This window comes from Euprymna scolopes, chromosome 43 (genome assembly GCF_053919585.1).
Source record: "Euprymna scolopes isolate OS-2025 chromosome 43, ASM5391958v1, whole genome shotgun sequence".
NCBI classification, from domain to species: domain Eukaryota; kingdom Metazoa; phylum Mollusca; class Cephalopoda; order Sepiida; family Sepiolidae; genus Euprymna; species Euprymna scolopes.
This window is the reverse complement of record NC_136524.1, coordinates 31,123,221-31,143,037: the sequence shown is the minus strand read 5'-3', so window position 1 is coordinate 31,143,037 and position 19,817 is coordinate 31,123,221. Positions and strand designations below refer to the sequence as shown.

Below are 19,817 nucleotides of genomic sequence, written 5' to 3'. Positions count from 1 at the left end.
TGAGAAGGGTGTGATCCAAAAGATAGCAAGAAGTGTGGAAAGAGCGAGTGATTTTGAAGTCACTCATGTGCTTCTGCTTTGTTATGATGAAGTCAATAAGATGCCAGTCCTTTGAACGAGGATGCATCCATGTCGTCTTCCGATGCACAGGTTGTTGGAATATGGTATTGGTAATACAGAGGTCAAACTCCCTACAGATTGTAAGAAGTCGTAAACCATTTGCATTTACCTTGCCTATGCCATGCTTACCAAGTACACCGGTCCACGACAGATGGTCACTACCAACACGAGCATTGAAATCGCCAGTAAGAACAAGTTTATCATGGTGTCGAACTCTGGAGAGGACATCACGGAGGGTATCGTAGAAGTCATCCTTCTCTTGATCTGAACTGGCTAACGTTGGGGCGTAACAACTAACTAGCGTCACCCTGGTGTTTCCTTCTAACTCTAGGGAAAGAGTTGCCACACGATCAGATATGCCTTTGGGCAAAGACGATAAGGACTTTGCCATCTTGGACTTAATGGCAAAACCAACGCTTGATTGGCAGGGTTCATTTTCTGCCTTTCCTGACCAAAAGAAGTCATATCCACCCTTTTCCTCTCGAAGTTGAGAATTGCCAGGCAAGCGAGTTTCACATAAGACAGCAATGTCAACATCATACCTCTGTAACTCAAGAGAAACAAGGGCTGTCTTGCGCTCAGGTGCAGCATCATTATCCTGGAGGGTACGGACATTCCAACACCCTATTGAGAGATTCTTTGTTGAGGTTTTTTGTCGTATTCTATTGTTCTGACTGTGCAACTGGATAACGAGACAGTTGCAGCAGGCTGCCAAGTTAAGTGGTGAGCAAGCGATTTTTTAGGGCTCCTTTTATCGCCCCCTCCCCGCCACAGGGAAAGCAGTGCTATCCCTAAATAGGGCTGCTTTGTCCCTGATGGAGGACACGAACAGCACAATTGCTCACAGGTTTGTGCTAGAACGGCCATCTACCATCAGCCGCCACTGTGCAGAGATCCGGCTGAGGACTTCCAGTAATATCCTTTACCTGTCCCCGTCGCTTTCACTCCATCGCCAGTGGACTTCTTGCAGGACAGTGTGAGGCTTTCATAATGAAATTACGATAAGCTGTCAGAAACCCACACAAATGACTTGATTTAAGTGGTGAAGGCTCGTGTAGGACCATCCACACTTTTTGGAACTGCTGATTAACTCACTCGGTGCAAACCAATTGCCACAGAACAAGCAGACAACAGCCCTCAGGTTTGATGTAAGAGTTTCCTTCTCTTAGTGGTATGTCAGGTCATGTCATATGCTACTGGTACCATGTAACCCAGTACTACCTGCCTCATGGTCAGGTCACCGGCGACTAAACTGGTTCTCCCACCAGACTTGTTTGGTGAGGAGGTCTCCCTGAAGGATTAAAAACAAGACCTTTCAAAGGGCGAATGAACCCCTTTTCGGGGTTAATGGCCAACTAGCATCATGTGTGTTTGTGTGTATGTATACTTTATATATATATATATATATATATATATATATATATATATATATATATATTTGCGCCAGTACAAGGAAATTACCAGGTTGATGTCTGGGGGCGCGGTTATATACATTATATATATATATATATATATATATATATATATATATATATATATATATATATATATATACTAATAATAAATATACAAAAATTTATAATTTTAAGACTTTTATTCGTTTGTTTTTGTTCATGTCATGTCACTTCAATACCTACAATATTCTACATTGCAAACAGCCTTCTCATACAGTTACATACCATTAAACATGTTTTTATACAAGTTATTTTATTTATTTCCTCGGGGAGTTTAGACACAAGGTAAAGTGTGGGTTTAATCAAAGAGTTCCAGTGGAATGGGCTGGATTCGAACTTAGCACACCCAGATTTTCAGTCCGTTAACCACTTAGTCATCATCACCCCGAAATAATTTCTAAGTTAACAGGGAAAGGTAGTTTGCTTTAAACATTGCTGTTAACTAAATATATAAATGTATAAAAAGGTTGTTAACAATGTAGAACACTGCGATGATTTAGTGATGAACACAAACAGACAAAGATTGCATTTAAATTATAAAATCTTCGTGCGTCTATTTTCCAAAAGATCTTTCACATACACAAATCAGTAAATATGAACTTACTGTAAAATATAACTGGAAGATGCCTTCTTTGTTTTCTTTTCGAAAAAGTGAGGTACCTCTCCAAATTATCATAGATATTTTACCATCACGGTTATACTTAACAGTAAGTTCATACATTTACTGATTTATATGTGAAAGATTTTGAAAAATAGATATGTAAAAGAGTTATAATTTAAATGCAACCGTCATTTGTTTTTGTTTATATATCACGTCATTTCACTGTCCTGATGTCCTACATTGCTAACAGCTTTCAGCGCTTCTACACTATCAGAACGAAATTTCGGAAATCGTAAAACTGAATTTCACATGAAAAAATGGTATCTACGTATTCCTAATATTTTTAAAGATGATTATATCCAAAAATTGTGAAAATCGATAAGGTAGAAAATTATTTATTAAAGAAAATAAAAAATAGAAGTTGAAGAAAATGATCATATTTGCTTATGTACACAGAAGACACAGAAGAGTTCAAAAGGGAGATAATTTTCAGTTTTGATTTATTTTATAAAAACAAGTTGACTGCAATTTTTCGACTGCTAACACAATTAAAGTTGCTTTTTTTCTTCTTCTTTTCTTAATAATTCAGTAATATTCAGGTAATTTCAACTGCACAATTTATTAGAATTGAGAAAAAAAAAAAAGAAAATGAGTAGAAACCATTGTTTTTTATCTGAAAACTCCATTTATTAACTACAAAATTTCGTTCTGATAGTGTAGAAGCAGCCAGCCTTCTTATATACTCACATAATTTCAAGTTATTCTTAGTTATTATCACTTTTAGTAAGGATCAAACTTAAAACAAAAAGACTGTCACTTATCATAGATTGTTAATAAACACCTTTAATCATTACAGCGTGGGTATATATGGACCACAAAATAATGCAAAATAACAACACCTCTATCCAATCATAGCTGATAGAAGGATTAAATAAAGGGTCCAATTAGAAATTCTGTAGAGATTTCAGTTTGACAAAATGCATCTATGTTGACGGTTACACCGGCTAAAATATCGCAAAAATAGAACTCAAGATGAGAGCAATAGTCTGAATAATCCAAATACAACTAATCAATCCTCATCTAAAAAATTTTTTTAAAACGTAAAATAAAATTATAAACCTTCATTTTGTATACTTGTTGATACCAAATAAAAACTCAATACTAAGTGCATACGTGTTATCTATGATTAATATATTTTAACATGCCATAAAATAATTGTTTAGTCTTGATATCAATTAAAGTGAGGGTATGAGACAGTTTGAGGGGAAAAATAGTTTGTGGTGCAAAATACAGGTAACAGACGATATTTGTTTGTTTTTTTTGTTTGTTTTTTTTTTGCTGCTGTCGTTTTTCAATTAACAAATTTTATACATTTTTTTTTAAAAGATTTATTGTTGTCACTGTTGTTTTCAAGAAACCCCTAATTATATTTGCATTACTTCCAACTGTAGATTAAAGACAATTCTAACCCTTCATATATTTGTGGAACTGTGTTCTCCCTGGAATCCGTGCCACAAGTACACAAATAAGGAGATTTCAGACTTCCTCGGCATCATCAACAGCAGGATGGTAAAAAAAAGGTCAAAAAAGAATTGAAAGAATCAGAATTCGAATATGAGGCGACTTCAGAGAAAAAGAATACATTAGTAATCAAAGTGACAACATGCCACCCCACTTCTCCATGATTGCTACAACCTAAGTGAAATAATAAAACTCTAAATTGACCGAGTAACCATATAAATGCCATATGAGTGACAGCAAAACTTAGTGTCTTATCACACCAGCCAAAAACGCCAGGCTAGGTTGGCATACCAAAAGCCCCAGGCCTGGTTGTAAGAGAACTTTATAGCTAACATTTCACTCAACAGTATAGACTGCAAACCACTTGACTGGTTTGGTTTGGTTAGGTGTGTTTTACAGCATATCAACCTTTTCCGGGTTATATAATACCAAATTTAGTCATTTTGATAAAAGCTTTTATGCTTCCAAGTTCTTTGTATTTTCAAATATTTATTCATGGGCTTAGTTTGATCGGTTTATAAAAGAATTTAAAAAAAAATTTTTTTTGATTATTTGTTTTTGACTTTACAGAACATGATTGTGTTCTGCAAAGGAAAAGAAAAACAAAATAACATCAATGCTTGGTGCATTTTAGGTTTGAAAGCAAATATCTTCAAACAGCCTGAACTGATAGCATCAGTCCCATCTCTTTGTGTGAGGCACGGTGGCACAAAACGCTATCTGATCCAGTTGCAACATGAAGGACAAGCTAAGGCTTCCCAGCGACTTTGGGAACCTAAATTGGAAGAGTGACAAAGCTTTGAGGCTTGTTCTGAGACCATTTCGAAGTTGTCATTGAATGAAATTGAAAGAGCAAATCATGAAAACAAATTGAATCAAGTTGAAAGAATAAATCTTTAAAAAAAAAAATTTTTTTTTGAATAAATAAAATTGCTATTTTTTCCTAGAAACTAATCTTGCGAACAAATATCATCGGTACTCAGTACAGGTGCATAGTTTTAATAAAAATGGGATATTTAATCTCTATAAAATGTGTAATTAATAGGAGTTAGCAAACATATGGCTATTGTCCAGGGAAATATATGCCATCCTTGCTGCCATGTCAGAGAGGAAATCTCATTTTAAAAATGAAAAAGAAAAAAGAAAATAATAGCTCAGTATAAATTAAAAATAAAATACTTTTCTCCAAACCCAAGATTCATTTTTGTTACTTTTTAAAAAAAAAAATTTTTTTTGTTTTTATATTTGATAATTATTATCAAACAAAAACACCAAAAATTTTTCATCCAGATATTTCTTATTTATACAATAAATCAAAAAAAAATTTAAAAATGCTATTTATTTAGAAGACATTTTTGAGACTAAATAATCTAATTAAAGAATTAAATCATGAATCCTGGATAAATAAAGTCTTTTGGTGTTTCTTGATATAAGAATCCTAAAATCCTAACAGAGAAATGCAAATCAAATTCTAATTTTATGTTATTTAGACTTATAGTTGTGTACACAAATATTAGTTCACGTTTTAAGGAAAACAGATAAATAATTTAGCTTTTAATGTAACAGTTTCATAAAAAAAATGAGTGCTTGTGCATTATAATTCAGTTTCAAATAAATGCATTTTAAGCAAAAACACCTTTACATATTTACTTGCCATGTCGAAATTAGTAAAATTCCAAAAAATGTTCAAAATATGATCAAGTAGCAAACATAATTAAAAGTACAAATGAAATTTATTGAATTATACAGCTTTATTGTATTTATTAATTTTTCTTATGACATTCTGTGTGAAAAACTGACTTAGCTCCCTTGCTTTCAATTAAAATCTGTCATTTCAAAATAGAAAACAGCAGATCGCTAATGTTTTTGTTTTTTTTTTTTTTTGGAGGAGGAGGAGGGTAAAAAATAGTTCTAGCTGATCTTCTACTCAATCATATTTTTTTATTTTTTAGAATTTATACTAATTTTGACAAGACATGTAAGTATGTAATAGTGTTTTTACTTAAAATACACTTTTTGAAATCAAATTATACTGCACAACACCAAAAAATGTTCACTTTTAAAGCAAAGCTTTTTTTTTTTTTAACTTTTTTTTTTTAACTTCTTTTTTTTTTTACTTTTTTTTTTGTTAAACTTTTTCCTGTTTGGATGCTTAACCAACAAGAGAAGATACTTGTGATACAACTAATAACTCAGAAATCTTTTTTTAATGGTGATGTCAAAAATATGTTACAGTAGAACCCTGGAATACGACATTAAAAATTAGTAAAAAAAATACAGTACAGTACATTTATATAATCAAATAAAATTATAAATAACACCATAGGGTGGGGCAAATACCATAACCAAGGATCAGAAAAGCATCATATTCCTACATCATAACCTGAAAAAAATGTATCTTAGGGCCACCCTATTCTGGGGTTCTACTATATTCATTAAACCAACGTTCAGGAAGACAGTTGCCATGCAAAATTCACCTTCTCATAATTCAGGTCGCACCCAAGAGTTAAATTCACATGAAAATTATTACGACAATCAAAATAGAATGATAGTTATTTATGATTTCGTTTTCTAAAACATAAAACTTTTAATTAAAAAAAAAAAAAATTGTTTGCTTTCACCAAAACTTGAAAATAATACTTGTCTATGAAAAAATACTTCAGTGCTCATGTAGTATACCGGGTTTTCAAGCAAACACATTCCAGGTGAAAACATTATTACGTACTTATGTGCCACATCGAAATTAGTATAAATTAAAAAAAAATATGAAACATGATCCAGTGGAAAATGTGCTGGGTCCATTTTTCAGAAAAAAATCGTAGAGACTAGTAGTCAGAAACTTTCTACTTTTTTAATGGCAGGTTTCAAAGGAAACAAGGGAGATAAGTCAGTTTGTCATACAGAATTGGTTGCACAATTCTTCCACAGTAAAAGATATGATGAGACTTAGTAATTTGATAAATCATAGTTTTACTTTTTTCTTTTTTTTTTTAAATTGCATTTTCACCCCAAACAAGGGATAGTGCTACTTTAATGTAGGGGGCTACTATCTGGGACATAATTTGCAGGGATACTATGTAGGGAGCTGAGCAGCAAGATGTCTGTTTACATTACATTTGAATGTCTGCATGTCATCACAGTCAGGGAAGTAGGAATACGGAAGGGAATTCCAAAGTCTAGCAGTCCTAGGAAAGAAACTGTTAGAGTAGAAGGCTTTCTGGCATCTGAGGATCTCTACTGTGTAGGGGTGGGATTTTGCTGCTTGTCGGGTTAATTGGGGATATTTATGTAGAGGGGGTTGTAGTTCGTCAGAGCATCTACCATTAAAAAACTTGTAAAAGAGGTAGAGGAATTCAACATTTCATCAATGGGACAGAGGTTGAAACCTAGTTGACAGTGCGGGACCTATTACTTTGACGACTCTCTTTTGGACCCTGTCTAAGGGGGAGGGACTAGGAGCAACTGAAATGTAATTATTTTTCTACTCAAACATGTTTCATAATTTTGGGGAATTTATACTAATTTCAACATGGAGCATAATAATGTTTTCACCTGAAATGCGTTTGTTCAGAAACATTTGCTGAACATAAAAATGAGAATATTTAATACTATTAGGTAAAGATTGCTATGTCAAATAGCAGGCTTTTTTTATTCTTTTTTTTCTTTTTTTTTTTTTTTTTTTTTGCAAATATGTTAAAATTCAATTTCAATTCATAAGAAAAGACATGAACAACAAATAAATATTATAATAATAATGATATTCTGAACAATATTAACACAAAAACAGTATAAAAGATACAAAAATTCAATAAGGACATACATGCAAATAGTCTTATATCTGAATCACAGAAAATTTTATACAATAAATATATATCTATTATATAAAGCAAAGCACACAAAGCTTTATCGTAAGACTGACAAAAAAATAATAATTAACCAAACTTAACATAATTTTGAAAAGAATAAGAGAAAACCAAAGCAATAAAAGCTGATAAAAAAAAAAAAAAACTCAACTATTTTCTAATTATTATTTAACAGTTTCGTGACTTTCTTTCTCATCAGAGAAATACCGTTTAATATCACCATCCATTATTTAACCTCTTCTTTGGAGATAAACTTCGTTTTGAATCAGATTTTTTTGTTGAATAAAAGCAAAAGCATAGACTGAAAATTGATTTAAAAAAAAGAAGAAGGAGGGCTGTCACATCCTACATTAGCAAAGTTTTAAAATTCTTAAGGTAGGTCATATAAGACAGAATAATACAGCAAGCTAGTAAAAGCACAAGATAATACGTCAGCAGTCCATTTTGTAACATGAGTATTTTTAAGATATCAGGGACGGTTCTCTTCCCCATCCAACTTACTCTTCTGACTTTGCACCCTCTGACTTTCACCTCTTCCCAGCCATGAAGTTGCTTTTGAAAGGAAAATGTTTCCCTAGATGATGCAGCCTTGATTTCAGAAGTCACATCGTAGTTGAGGACCAGCCTGGAGTGTTCTACAAAAAACGGTCTCCAGAGATGCATTAAACAATGAGAGAAATGTGTAGTTCTAGGTGGTTGCTATATAGAGAAAGACCAAAACTCATATCAAGTTTCATTGTTCTGCTGCTATGATAAGTGGATCAGGAGAATTACTTATTATACACTTCCACCCCACCCCCCGTATCTCGTGCTTTTTTAAAAATTAAAATATACCCCTCAGAAAATCTGGGAAGGTAATAAACCTACCTCAGCTTGATGTCCTCATGAACGCCGATCTTTCTACAATGTTTTCATCTTTTTCTTCTCTAAGCATATTTTTCATTTTCATAAGGTGTTGTTTTTCCTTCCTTAAATAGGATTGTGTTCAGCAATCTTCCTACCCACAGGGGCAAAATGAGACACAAGGTCGTTTTTAATGTGGGGTGGGGGGTATTTAGTTCTCTCCCACTGCATGAACTGTAACACCATGGTCAGAAAGCAGAATTGAGAAGTCAACGTCCCCTCCCCTCAAGGAGGGGCACTCTGATCTGCAAAAAATGCCTCAAAATAGAGCACTCTGGATTAATACAAAAGTTTTTTATCGCCTTAGTCTAGGAGAATTTCTCAGTCACTGACTAAGGACAGAAATAAGATAGGGTCCAAAAAAGAGTTGTCAATCTAATCGGTCCCAATTTATCAACTAAGCTCTAGCTCCTGTCCCACCGTCACAATGTTGCATCACTGTGCCTGTTTTACAAATATTTTAATGAAATGTGTTCTGATGAACTCGTTGCACTTGTACTTGCTCGACGTACATATCCCCAACAAACCACCTTAGCAACAAAATCACACCCCTTCACTGTTGTTGTCCCTAAATGCCAGTAAGGTTTCTATTCTAATAGTTTCTTCCCTCGAACAGCTAGACTTTGGAATTCCCTTGCTGCTGCCTGCTTCCCTGGCTGTACTGATATGCAGAAGTTTAAATGCAACATAAACAAATATCTCGTTAATCCTTCCTAGGCATGGCCCCAAATAGTAGCCCCTTACGTCCAAGAGGTGATATGCTTTGTAAGGGGTGAACAGGAGTTCAAAAAAAAAAAAAAAAAAGTGGAGCAACAGAACAGATATTACACCTTGCCCCCAGCAAAAAGGCCATGTTTTTTACATTGTTAAATCTGATGATTTTAATGATTGGTCGTAAATTAACGAATACTCGCACACAGCATGATATGAGCATTCAATGATAAACTTGAAGAACATATATTGACCAAAACAAAATGAATCAGAAATAGCAACTTTAATAAAAAAACAGAGTTTTGGCTAGCACAAAGCGTAGTAGCTGTTGTGGCCTTGATCCATGCAGAAAAAATCCTTCTCGACTGAGGCAATTTAAATTTTCTTAATCTAAATTCAGGTGCCCTCTTTTAAAGGAGCTGAATTTTCTCCATTTTAAAAACCAACAATGTGTCCAACTCTGTACTTGTAATGGGGCAAGTAAATCGAGCCTCTTCAATCCACAAATTAAAATTTAAGAAAAAAAAAAAAAAAAAAAAAAAAAATCAGATTTTAATTTCTAAATTTTTTTTTTTTTTTTTTTTTTTTTTTTCATATATTTTCCATTAAATCCAGTGCTAACATTATAAACTAAAAAAGTACAAGTATTTAGACTTGAGATCAAACTGCAGATGTTCCGCCCTTGGTCAGAGAAGACACTCTTCTAAACTTATGTAATCTGGACATGCCTTTTGTGAATCTGATTTGAGAAGCCCCTCACATTAAAAACTGACTTTGTGTCTAATTTTGCATTGCCCTCGTAGGGAGACAACTGAGCGAATAAGGATGATTAATATGAAATACAAAAGCTTTTTAAATCGTCCTTTGTCTTTTTTTCTATTGGAACACACCTGCTTTTTTTTTTTTTTTTTCATTATTATAACTGTAACAAACAGACTAAGAGAAACATAATATATTATTGTAGGATTTAAAAAAAAAAAAATGTGAGATTTTAATGGATATGACAAATGTATCATTTAACCTTACAAAGAGAGGAGCAAACCAGAAATGTTCACCTTAGTAAGCTGGGTAACCTATAATCGCAATGAAAAATCCACATTAAATAATCTATTTAATAATATTTTTTAATGGTGGGTTACAGACACGTCTGTCTTTTGAGGCAGCCAAAAGCAGTAGCTTGTTTTTCATCTGAAATATTGTTGAACTTTTTTTCTTTTTAAGGACATTCTTTTGTCCTTTTCCTTTTGAAAAAGAGATGATGTTATCGAAATAATAAGACTTCCACCACCCCGGTTATATCAAACAGTAGGTTCATATTTACTGATTTTTACTGTGATTATCTTGAAAAATAAGTTAATATATGAAATTTTAAAAAATAACAAGAACAAATGAAAACCTTTTGTTTGTCCATTTTTGTTCATACGTCAAAGTAATGCAACAGCCGATTCTCTGCATTGTTACAGCCTTCTTATACTCTTCCATATTTTTTGCATTTTTTTTTAATTTATTTATTTTTTACTTAGGTGTCACCACATATCAAGGTCCGAAGGCCACTCGAGGATAAGGGTGGTAGTGTAGTAATCATTAATGGTGTACATTGGGTAGGATTTGATTATTTATGGGGGTGGCTCATGCAAAATTACAGCTTATACCAAAATTTAATAAAAACAATAATAAATGTATTGACCATAGTCAAGAGTGACCTGAAGGTTTCTTTTTCATTGGATATTCCTATAGAGATGTAGGGGACGATGTTATTTATTTCTCTGGATTGCTCCACTTAATCCTTGTTTTTATAATGCTAAGAGTTTAGCAAGAGTGCATCAAGTACAATTTTTTTTTTTTTTTAATTTTTTTTTTTTTTTAGTTTTGCTATGACTTAACCAAGGATTGAACTCCATTCTCCCATTCATTAATGTGAACACTAACTATTATCATGCCAAATGAGCTGATATATATACATTATATATATATATATATATATATTATATATACACACACACACACACACACACACACACACACACACACTGGGGGAGGGGGGCTTTGCCCAGGCTTAAAATACACTTAAATATATTTTAATTTGTCCAGATTTTGTATATATTATTATAGGGTTGTGATTTCAAAGCTTAATAAAAAAAAAAAAAAAAAAAATTGGGGTGCCATCAGTTAGAATCGAAACCGAAACTAGCATTCAAAGCTGGTGACATTAGCACTGTACCAACATGACATGCATATAAACTGATTAAAACTTAAAAAGAAACTAAGATCAATGTACAAAATGTATAACGATTTTTTTCAATTTTGACCCATTTTTGACCCTTTAAAAACAATTTTAACCGGCTAAAGACCCATAAAAGAATGGTCCATAAAAAATCCAATCATTTGAGGTCCCTAGTGCTGCTCTGTGACTTTTTGCTTCAAAGGAGATAGAGTTTGAAAATATGGAGACAGACAGACATATAGCCTTTTATATATTAGCCTGTTACAAATCAACAAGAGTTATAGCCCATTGACTTAGAACGAGTGCTTTATGTCAAACTGATTGGTGAAATGTGGTTAAATTTGTGCTCATTTTTGCCTTGAACACTAATCTATATTAAACCCTAGTAATCCTTAACTGTGCATCAAGCAGATGCCATAATGCTTAGTTCGCTATACCTTTACGGTACAGCGGACTAAGCATACAAAATTTCATTCAGATCAGCCCAGTAGTTCCCGAACAAAAGCGGATTAGATAGACAAACAGATAGACTAAGAGAAAGATAATATAGATTGTAGGATTTTGTTGAAGGTTTGCATTCTTCACGAGTTTTTCTATTACAATTTTCATCTAGTCCATAATTTATGGGATGTATTGTGGAAGAAAAGCTTTCTTCAAACAAAGTTTCCCAATGCTTGCTGCAGGCCTGTCAGACTAACTGATAAGGATTCAGAATAGTCCCTTTTGTTTTTTGTTTTTTTTTCTTACCTCTGTATGACATGGTTTTCTTATTTACTATTTAGATTTATTGAAATTTTTTTAAAAAATATATATATAAAAAATATTCTGTATTGGATACATTGTTTTTATGATGTTTCATTAAAAAAAAACTCATTTCATAAACATATTTGTATTATAATATAGACTATCTTTTAAATTAAAAAATTTAAAACGTTTTTATTATAAAAGATCAAATAAAGGATACGATTTTTTTATTTAAAAACCTTTTTATGATATTTCATTAAAAAAAACTTCTTTTATAAACAGTTTTTTTTATTTCAAAAGTTCAAACAAAGATTATTTTTTTTAATTTTTTAAAAAGCATTTTTGTGATGTTAAATTTTTAAAAAGTAAAAGAATATTTGTAATTTTTTTTCTAATTTCAATAAATCGCTTCACAATGCAAATAGTGTTAAGATTATTTCATGATGGAAAAACTCAATACTAATTAATAAAAACAGAAAGGATTATTCAGTCTTTACAGTTTAGGGCCCACGGCAGGCATCAAGGGAATTTGCTTGAAGAAAACCAGGAAAAGTTACATGAGATTACAAAACAAAGCGATGACATCATCCTACCATAGAGAATACCAAATTATGACTGACTACTACAAACAGTCGTTACGTACAAATCATCCTCAAATCTGATGTTGTGCGTTTTATTTGATTGAACCGTGAATAGCTTGCCTTTATAACGGAAACAACCTTGGATCACCATTCCTGATCAGCCAAAGTTCAGGGACGTGGTGAACTTGTTGAAAAGAGCCAGCCTAACTGACCAAGTATGAATGCCACAACCATGATCAATCACTGTCACTACAGAGTGGAATGATAAAATTGTCGCCCTAGAAAAGCGAAATGACTTAATTTCTGTTTGATGAAAACCGGTTTTCTTTTTTTGTTGCAGACCATCTACGAATTGGCCAGTTGTGTACAAATGACAAGAGCAATAGCAGCCTTCTATCATGTCTGAAAGTGACACAATGTTGCAATGAGCGAGATTGGAGATGCACTGTTTTACAACTCATCCCCTCTACCGATCCAAATTATGACAACAGCCAGCACCCTAAAAATGCAAATCCAGATGGTTCAACGCTTGAGGGCACAGCTCAATGCGTCTGATAAACCACGGTTATGGTCTTTGGTGTAGTTTCAAGTTTCTTCCTCCTCTGACTGTTCCCTAGAGAACTTTCTTGACAAGCCTCTCTCCTCTTACAAAGACCACATAACCAACGAGGAAGTCAACAACACATTAAAGGCAAACTATTGGTCCTTATGAAGATCTTCTCACCACAATCAGGAGGTGTAAACTAAAATGGTCCGGCCATGTAACAAGGAAGGCTCTGTAAACTGGTTAAAAAGAGGATCATTCCACTATGATACAAAAAGAATTATAATGTCCAAGGTCAAGGCTTAATGAGCAATGCTTTTAAGAAGATGAGTGGTCTCAGCAATGACAACAAATGCAGGTTCTTCCACACAGACATAAAGAATGTAAGCCCCCTTGACATCCAGTTATAAGGTTCTGCTGGGGGACAGCTACTATACAATGTGACACAATAGAGTGCATAAATATCTCCACTGGACGATCTGTAAAAAGTTGAATATAGAATGCAGCAGCAAGTCCTGGGAACATGTTTACCAGCAAGAGCAGTTGGAAATAAGTCATTCACCATCCACCATGACTATGCAATTCTTACAGCTACATAGCTAGAAAACGGAGCTATTAAACTTCACATAGTGATATGGGACAAGAAGGAGGAAGAAGCAACCTTAGTAGAAGTTAGTGTCTCCAATGATGCTGAGTTTAACACAGCTGAGAGGGAAAAGCCAACAAAATACCAAGGTCTTATGAACGACATAAAAAGAAACTGGAATCTTGGAAAGATCTCTACCTTTCCACTAATTCTAGGAGCAACTGGACCCATGAAAAAGAATTTTAAAAACTACCTGACAAATATACCCAGTGAACCAAGTGCAAGAAAGATCCAAACAATTGCACTTCAAGGGACGGTTAGAATCTTAAAAAGATTTCTCAGCTGGAATGTCTGGGATAGCCGACGAACGTCTGGCATCAGATTAAAAAAAAAATTTTAAAAAAGTATGTGTGTATATGTCTTCTAATGCCAAGCAGTTTATCTTCATATGCATGGGAGAGGGGTTTATAAGATAGTCAAAAGAGAACAAAAAAAAGGTGCCAGATAGAAAAAAAAATGCTCTAGTACAATATTAAAGCAAATATATATTATCCTTTTTTGAGCTGTCACAGAAAAAAAAAAAAAAAAATGTTCCCCGTAAACGTTATCACTTTTTTTTTCTGGAATATTTTCATTAAAAAAATTAGAAAAAAAAAAAAAAAAAAAAAATAGAATGTTTTTATTTTTATTTTATATTAATAATTCACGACTTATCAAGGCTAAAAACCACTTGAGAATAAGGATTAATGTAATGGATGGATCATCAGCTGAATGATGATGAATATTATTATGAGAGGATTGAAAATAATGAATGGAACAAACAAAAATTGATTTTTATTGATGAGGACGGAGTAAAACAGATTAAAGAAATCCTTGTGCATTTGAAATCCACAGCAAAATCACCATAGCAACAACAACCATCACCATAACGACAAAACATGCTCCACAAAAATAGGAATAAAAACTATTTATGACTCACAAAAAAAAAAAAAAAAATCTATATCCACATCAGAGGGTGCATGATTGGCCTAATAGATACCTCCACAGACTACGGAATTAGGTATGCCAAAGGCAAGTCCAATACATTAATAACCTTTTTAAACGGTCTGATGAAAAAGCAATTTCACTCCAGCTATATAATGTGTAGTTGCAACTTTGGTTCAATTAATCGTATATAATTAATAATTTACAACAGGTATTATACTGCAACAGTAAATAATTAAAACAGGCTGACGATGTTAAACAGAGAAGCTAAAGTAAAATTCACCAAATATTTATCCACAATTTTTTTTTATTATTTCTTTTGTTTTTAGGAAGTGGGTGGTTGGATGGGGGGGGGTCATCATTTATCAAGGTCTAAAGGTCATTCAAGGATAAGGGTTAATGATTGTCAGGTAAGACATCATGATGATCGATAATGGTGAAATTTGAGTAGTGTTCGTTGATTCATGAGGACGGCTCGACAAAAACTTGTTCACATTAAACTTGAAAACATACATTTTATAAATCAGCTGGAAAGTAGCCCTGCAGTATTATGTTCCACAAACAGACAGTGCTAGGAAAGAAACTTTATTCATGCTAAAAACCCACTCAGGAATAAGGGTTAATAAGATGGGGATTGATTGACAACTTAGTATTATGAAATATCCACATATCACCCAAACCCTAACCTAACATCCAACCCAGAATCCTTTACTCTTTGTCAGAAACATCATTCGTGGAATGTAACAAAATTGAGTTAAAAGTAAAACTCAACATCTACTTCCTGTTCTCATAAATTTATTTAAACAAAGAAGAGACATCATCTTTTATTTTTTATGAAAATCACTCCAAACAAAGCATGAAGCCACTTGATATAAGGAGCTAAAAAAAAAAAAAAAAGAAAATTCTAGATTAAGGTCAAAAACTTTCCAACAATAAGGGTTAAATGGAATAGAAGACAGCAATTCTTCCCCTTTGTTAGAAACATCTTGTGGAATATGAGAACTAAAGGACAAAAAGGCAGCAAGAGTTATGAGGTTGTCGAAAGTTAACCCAATGTTCCCTTTCTATGCTCCTTAAATTTTAACGTGGTGTCAAGTTGATAAGAAACTCTTGAGACTCAAACAAGAAATAAATGTCTGATCAATTTTTTTTTTCTTACAACCTTACTCGAAGCTGCAGACATAAAATGATTGTGTTGCTATTTAACTGATAATTAATACAAACGTTTTTGTTTTGTTCTTTAATTTCTAGAGTCAAGTATTTATTCTACATATTCTATAAACTTATTTTTTATAAAGTATCTTTGTTTCTTTTTCGTTTTTTTTTTTTTAGATTTTGTTGATTAAAACTAAGCAAACAAAAATAAAAATTTTCTCCACATAGCCTTAAAAGACATGCTCATCCGATTTAAAATCAAAAGTGTATATATATATATATATATATATATATATATAGTGTTATAATGGAATAATTCCAGAGGAAATCCGGGTATGAGAGCTCAATGTGGTAAACAGAGCAATAAGATAAAAAATAAATATAAATATATATATATATATATATATATACACACCGTCATTGGATAATTTACCTTTCACCAGACTATCCATTCACGTGATATCACCTTTTTCTTCACCATATTCCCTCTGCTTCATTTTTTGTTATCAAGTAAGATCTTTGAATTACTTGAAGTTTCATCAAATACTTTTGTATGCAAAATCCGATCCCGCATTTTGCTAATTCCTACCCTATGATGAGAAGGAAAGTATTTCTTCAAAACTCCGCGGATTAAGGACTATCCACTTATTAAGTGTTTCCTTTTCGGATTAAATACGTTTTTAACTCTTTTTCAAAGTGTTTTTTAACATGTTTTATTAACTATTTGCTCTTATATATGTATATATAATTATTTTTTTTACTATAATAATTAAATATATATATATATATATATATATATATATATATATATATAAGTTCAGAATTATTGAACCATGGTATTTTGTTCTCTTTTTTTCCTTTGAAGATAAGAGCCATTCTTTGAAACTCCATGGAATCAGGGAAAAATTTTTAATCTGTATCCCTTGTTTCGAAAAATAAATGTTGTAAATTCTAATCTACAAAATTTTAACTTCCTTCTGACATATGTGTTTATGTGCGCACGTAAGAATAACAGGAAGACAGACATAAAGAGAAGGTAAAAAGAATTTAGGAAAGGAAACAAATTCCAGGTTCCCTTCATTTGAATTTGAAACTGACAGTAGTAGTAATCTTTCATTCTTTGAACAGGAAAACTGTCAGTCACTTTTGTATCCCAAACCCATTTCACCTTATCTGTATTTCTGCTAATCTTAATTCATATATTATATATATGTTTGAATTCTGCACAGGGCTAATTTTTCTCTTTCTGAATTTCCTATCTTCCCAGACCCGTAGATAAACAAACCATTTCAATCTTATATCATTACCTACAAAAACACAAGGGTCATAAAAACCATGTTTTTGTTGTTGTTGTTTCTTTTTTTTTTTTTGGTGGGGGGACCATTTGTTAAGGCCTGAAAGCCACTCGAGGATAAGGGTTTAAATTTAAGCACAAATAGAGAGTGAGAGAAATCGTTTCTAATGTTTGTAGCTAGTCGAGTGTGTTTTGTGAAAATTTGGCAAGGGGTGGACCATAGATTGGAGTTCAGGCGAGCAATTGCCATGAAAATAATGATAGAGCAGAAACGGGGTCATAATGTCTCTTCTGTGGGAAAGAAGTTGCAGGGAAGAGAAAAGAGCATCACTTACTAGATTTCAAAGCCAGTTTTGAACTTTGTCAAGACTGAATTGATGTGTGTACAGGCAGATACACACACACAGATTTATACTTCCTGAATATGTACAGCCTGTGGAGTGAACCCACCCAAATTGCTCAGAAGAAAAATGTAGATCTCATGACATAATTCAAAACCTGCAGCCATGTATAACCAGAACATGTTCCTTAACTGACGGAGCTAAGGGAGTAATGATTAGAAACTAAATAATACCAAATAAACTTTGGTCTCATTGGAAACCCTCACTGATTTTTGGTAACTAACTGTGAGCCTACCCCTACCTCCATTACTTTAAATGAGGGATTATCCACTTTATATCATGCTGAAATTAAAAGTGAAAAAGTAAATTTTCTAAGATTTTTTCTTTGTTAATAAAAAAAAATTTTTTTTAACTATATTCCCTAAATACAAAGAGTTTAAAATGTATTATCATGTATTTTATATAGTTAGAAAACAATTAGAAGTTTGTTTGTTTGTTTGTTTGTTTTTTTTTAATATAATTGTAAAAATAATAAATAAAGGATGCATACATTTTGACCGATTCCTGAAGTGGAAATTTTAGATTCTTTTTCCTTAGCTGCCTTAAGGGTTGCCTCCCTTGCCTCCCTTCTTGCCTGTTCTAACAAAATTTTAGCTCTTTCTTTCAATTCATCATGGCGGGATTTTCTGGCCTAAAAAGTTTTGAATACAGACAAAAAAATTATTGGGGGAAAAATGGATTTTAAAAAATAAAAATAACATTAGGAAGAAAGGTAATTTTAGGAAAAGTTGCTAAGCAAGAAGCAAAGAGAGAAAGAGATTTTTTTTTTTTTTATTGTTCCAATTTATTACCAAGCATTTAAAAAATAGGTCACCAGCAGTGTTCAATTTTATTCAAATGGATCTAGCAAGTTAAAAATTTAGAATATTCAAATAAAATATTTAGACTTGCACTTAAATTTAAAAATAAAACAAAAAACTTTATATTGTACCTACTTGTCACAGCATGAAGTTATATTCCAAAAATCACAAAAATTGATGGAGGAGTTTTTTCTTCTTATTATTATTTAGGAAAATCAAATTTTATGATTTTTAGCAATTAAGTATTTGTAGTAGATATTGATGAGCCCTTGATCCAGAAGAGGTTTTTAAGGGGGAGGTAGTCAAAGATAAATTTTGAATTCAATCAAATATGGCAGCTGGTTTCTCCCACATCAAGTAAGTCATAAAAGTTAATTTTCTTAAATAAAGTGGGGGGGGGACTTGATCAAATTATGTGATTTTTGGAATATGTCATCTTCATTCTGTGACAGGTACATACACCATAAAGACTTTTTTGCATTTTCTTTACTTAAAATGATCATTATAAGTGCAATTCTAAATAAGCACCAAATATTTTGAGAATTTTTTTAAAATATTTTTCTTATTTTGTATATATTTTTATTATTTTCATATTTAATTGGAGAATACATTCTAAAAAAGTAGTTAGTCATGGTTTAAATCTGATATTACTAAGAATCTTCAGCCTCTCAACATCATATCCTCTTACTAGGGCTAAAACTAGCAGATTTTTATCCATCATTTTTAGCACTGATGTTCGTTCAAGATCATTCTTTATATTTGGTTGTAACGGTCAATACATGAATCACAAGCAAAACTTTAGACAGCATTCATCCCTAAGTTGGTTGAATGAATTCATCACATATTAAACACAGCAGCAGTCCACTGTCAACTTTGAAACAAAAGACAGCAGTTTTTCTTCCACAATCAAACATGAAATAAGTAGGCAGATAATCAATTTTGATTCATTGTTATGAGCCATGCTTTCAAATGAATTCACTTCACTGCCAATCAACATGGAGAATTCCGGTAAGGACTCAGACCCGTAGAGAAGGTTGATACAAACAAAGAGTTGATAAACTTAATTTTTCATCTGGATAAGACTAAATTAATTCAATTCATTGACACTAAAGAGTATGACAAAATCAACAAAAGATACTTCAAGTGAGGAGATTCAGCACTGTGCAGATCACCGTTGTGTTTGGGGCAAACCCCTACCAATGAATATCAGTCAGGACTTTGATCAGCAAAGGAGCATGATAGAAACAAGAATTGATAAACTTGGATTCTTGTAGCTAACTTACTTTCTAATCTAGATATTCAAGATTGTACATGTCAGACAGTCTTTGATC

The 19,817-nt window shown here is 32.6% G+C and overlaps 1 protein-coding gene across 7 annotated transcripts in view; it reads right to left on the bottom strand.

Annotated features, from left to right (window-relative positions):
* The window catches only part of LOC145268270 (EH domain-binding protein 1-like), a 725,308-nt gene that overhangs the window by 489,648 nt on the left and 215,843 nt on the right, over positions 1-19,817 (bottom strand). For 5 of the 7 annotated variants that reach the window (XM_080123631.1, XM_080123633.1, XM_080123637.1 and 2 more), the window contains exon 13: positions 18,177-18,317. The exons of the other annotated variants lie outside the window; for them this stretch is intronic. In XM_080123631.1, the coding sequence (XP_079979757.1) occupies positions 18,177-18,317 (141 nt within the window). The remainder of the gene's footprint in view (positions 1-18,176; positions 18,318-19,817) is intronic. 7 annotated transcript variants of the gene reach the window in all.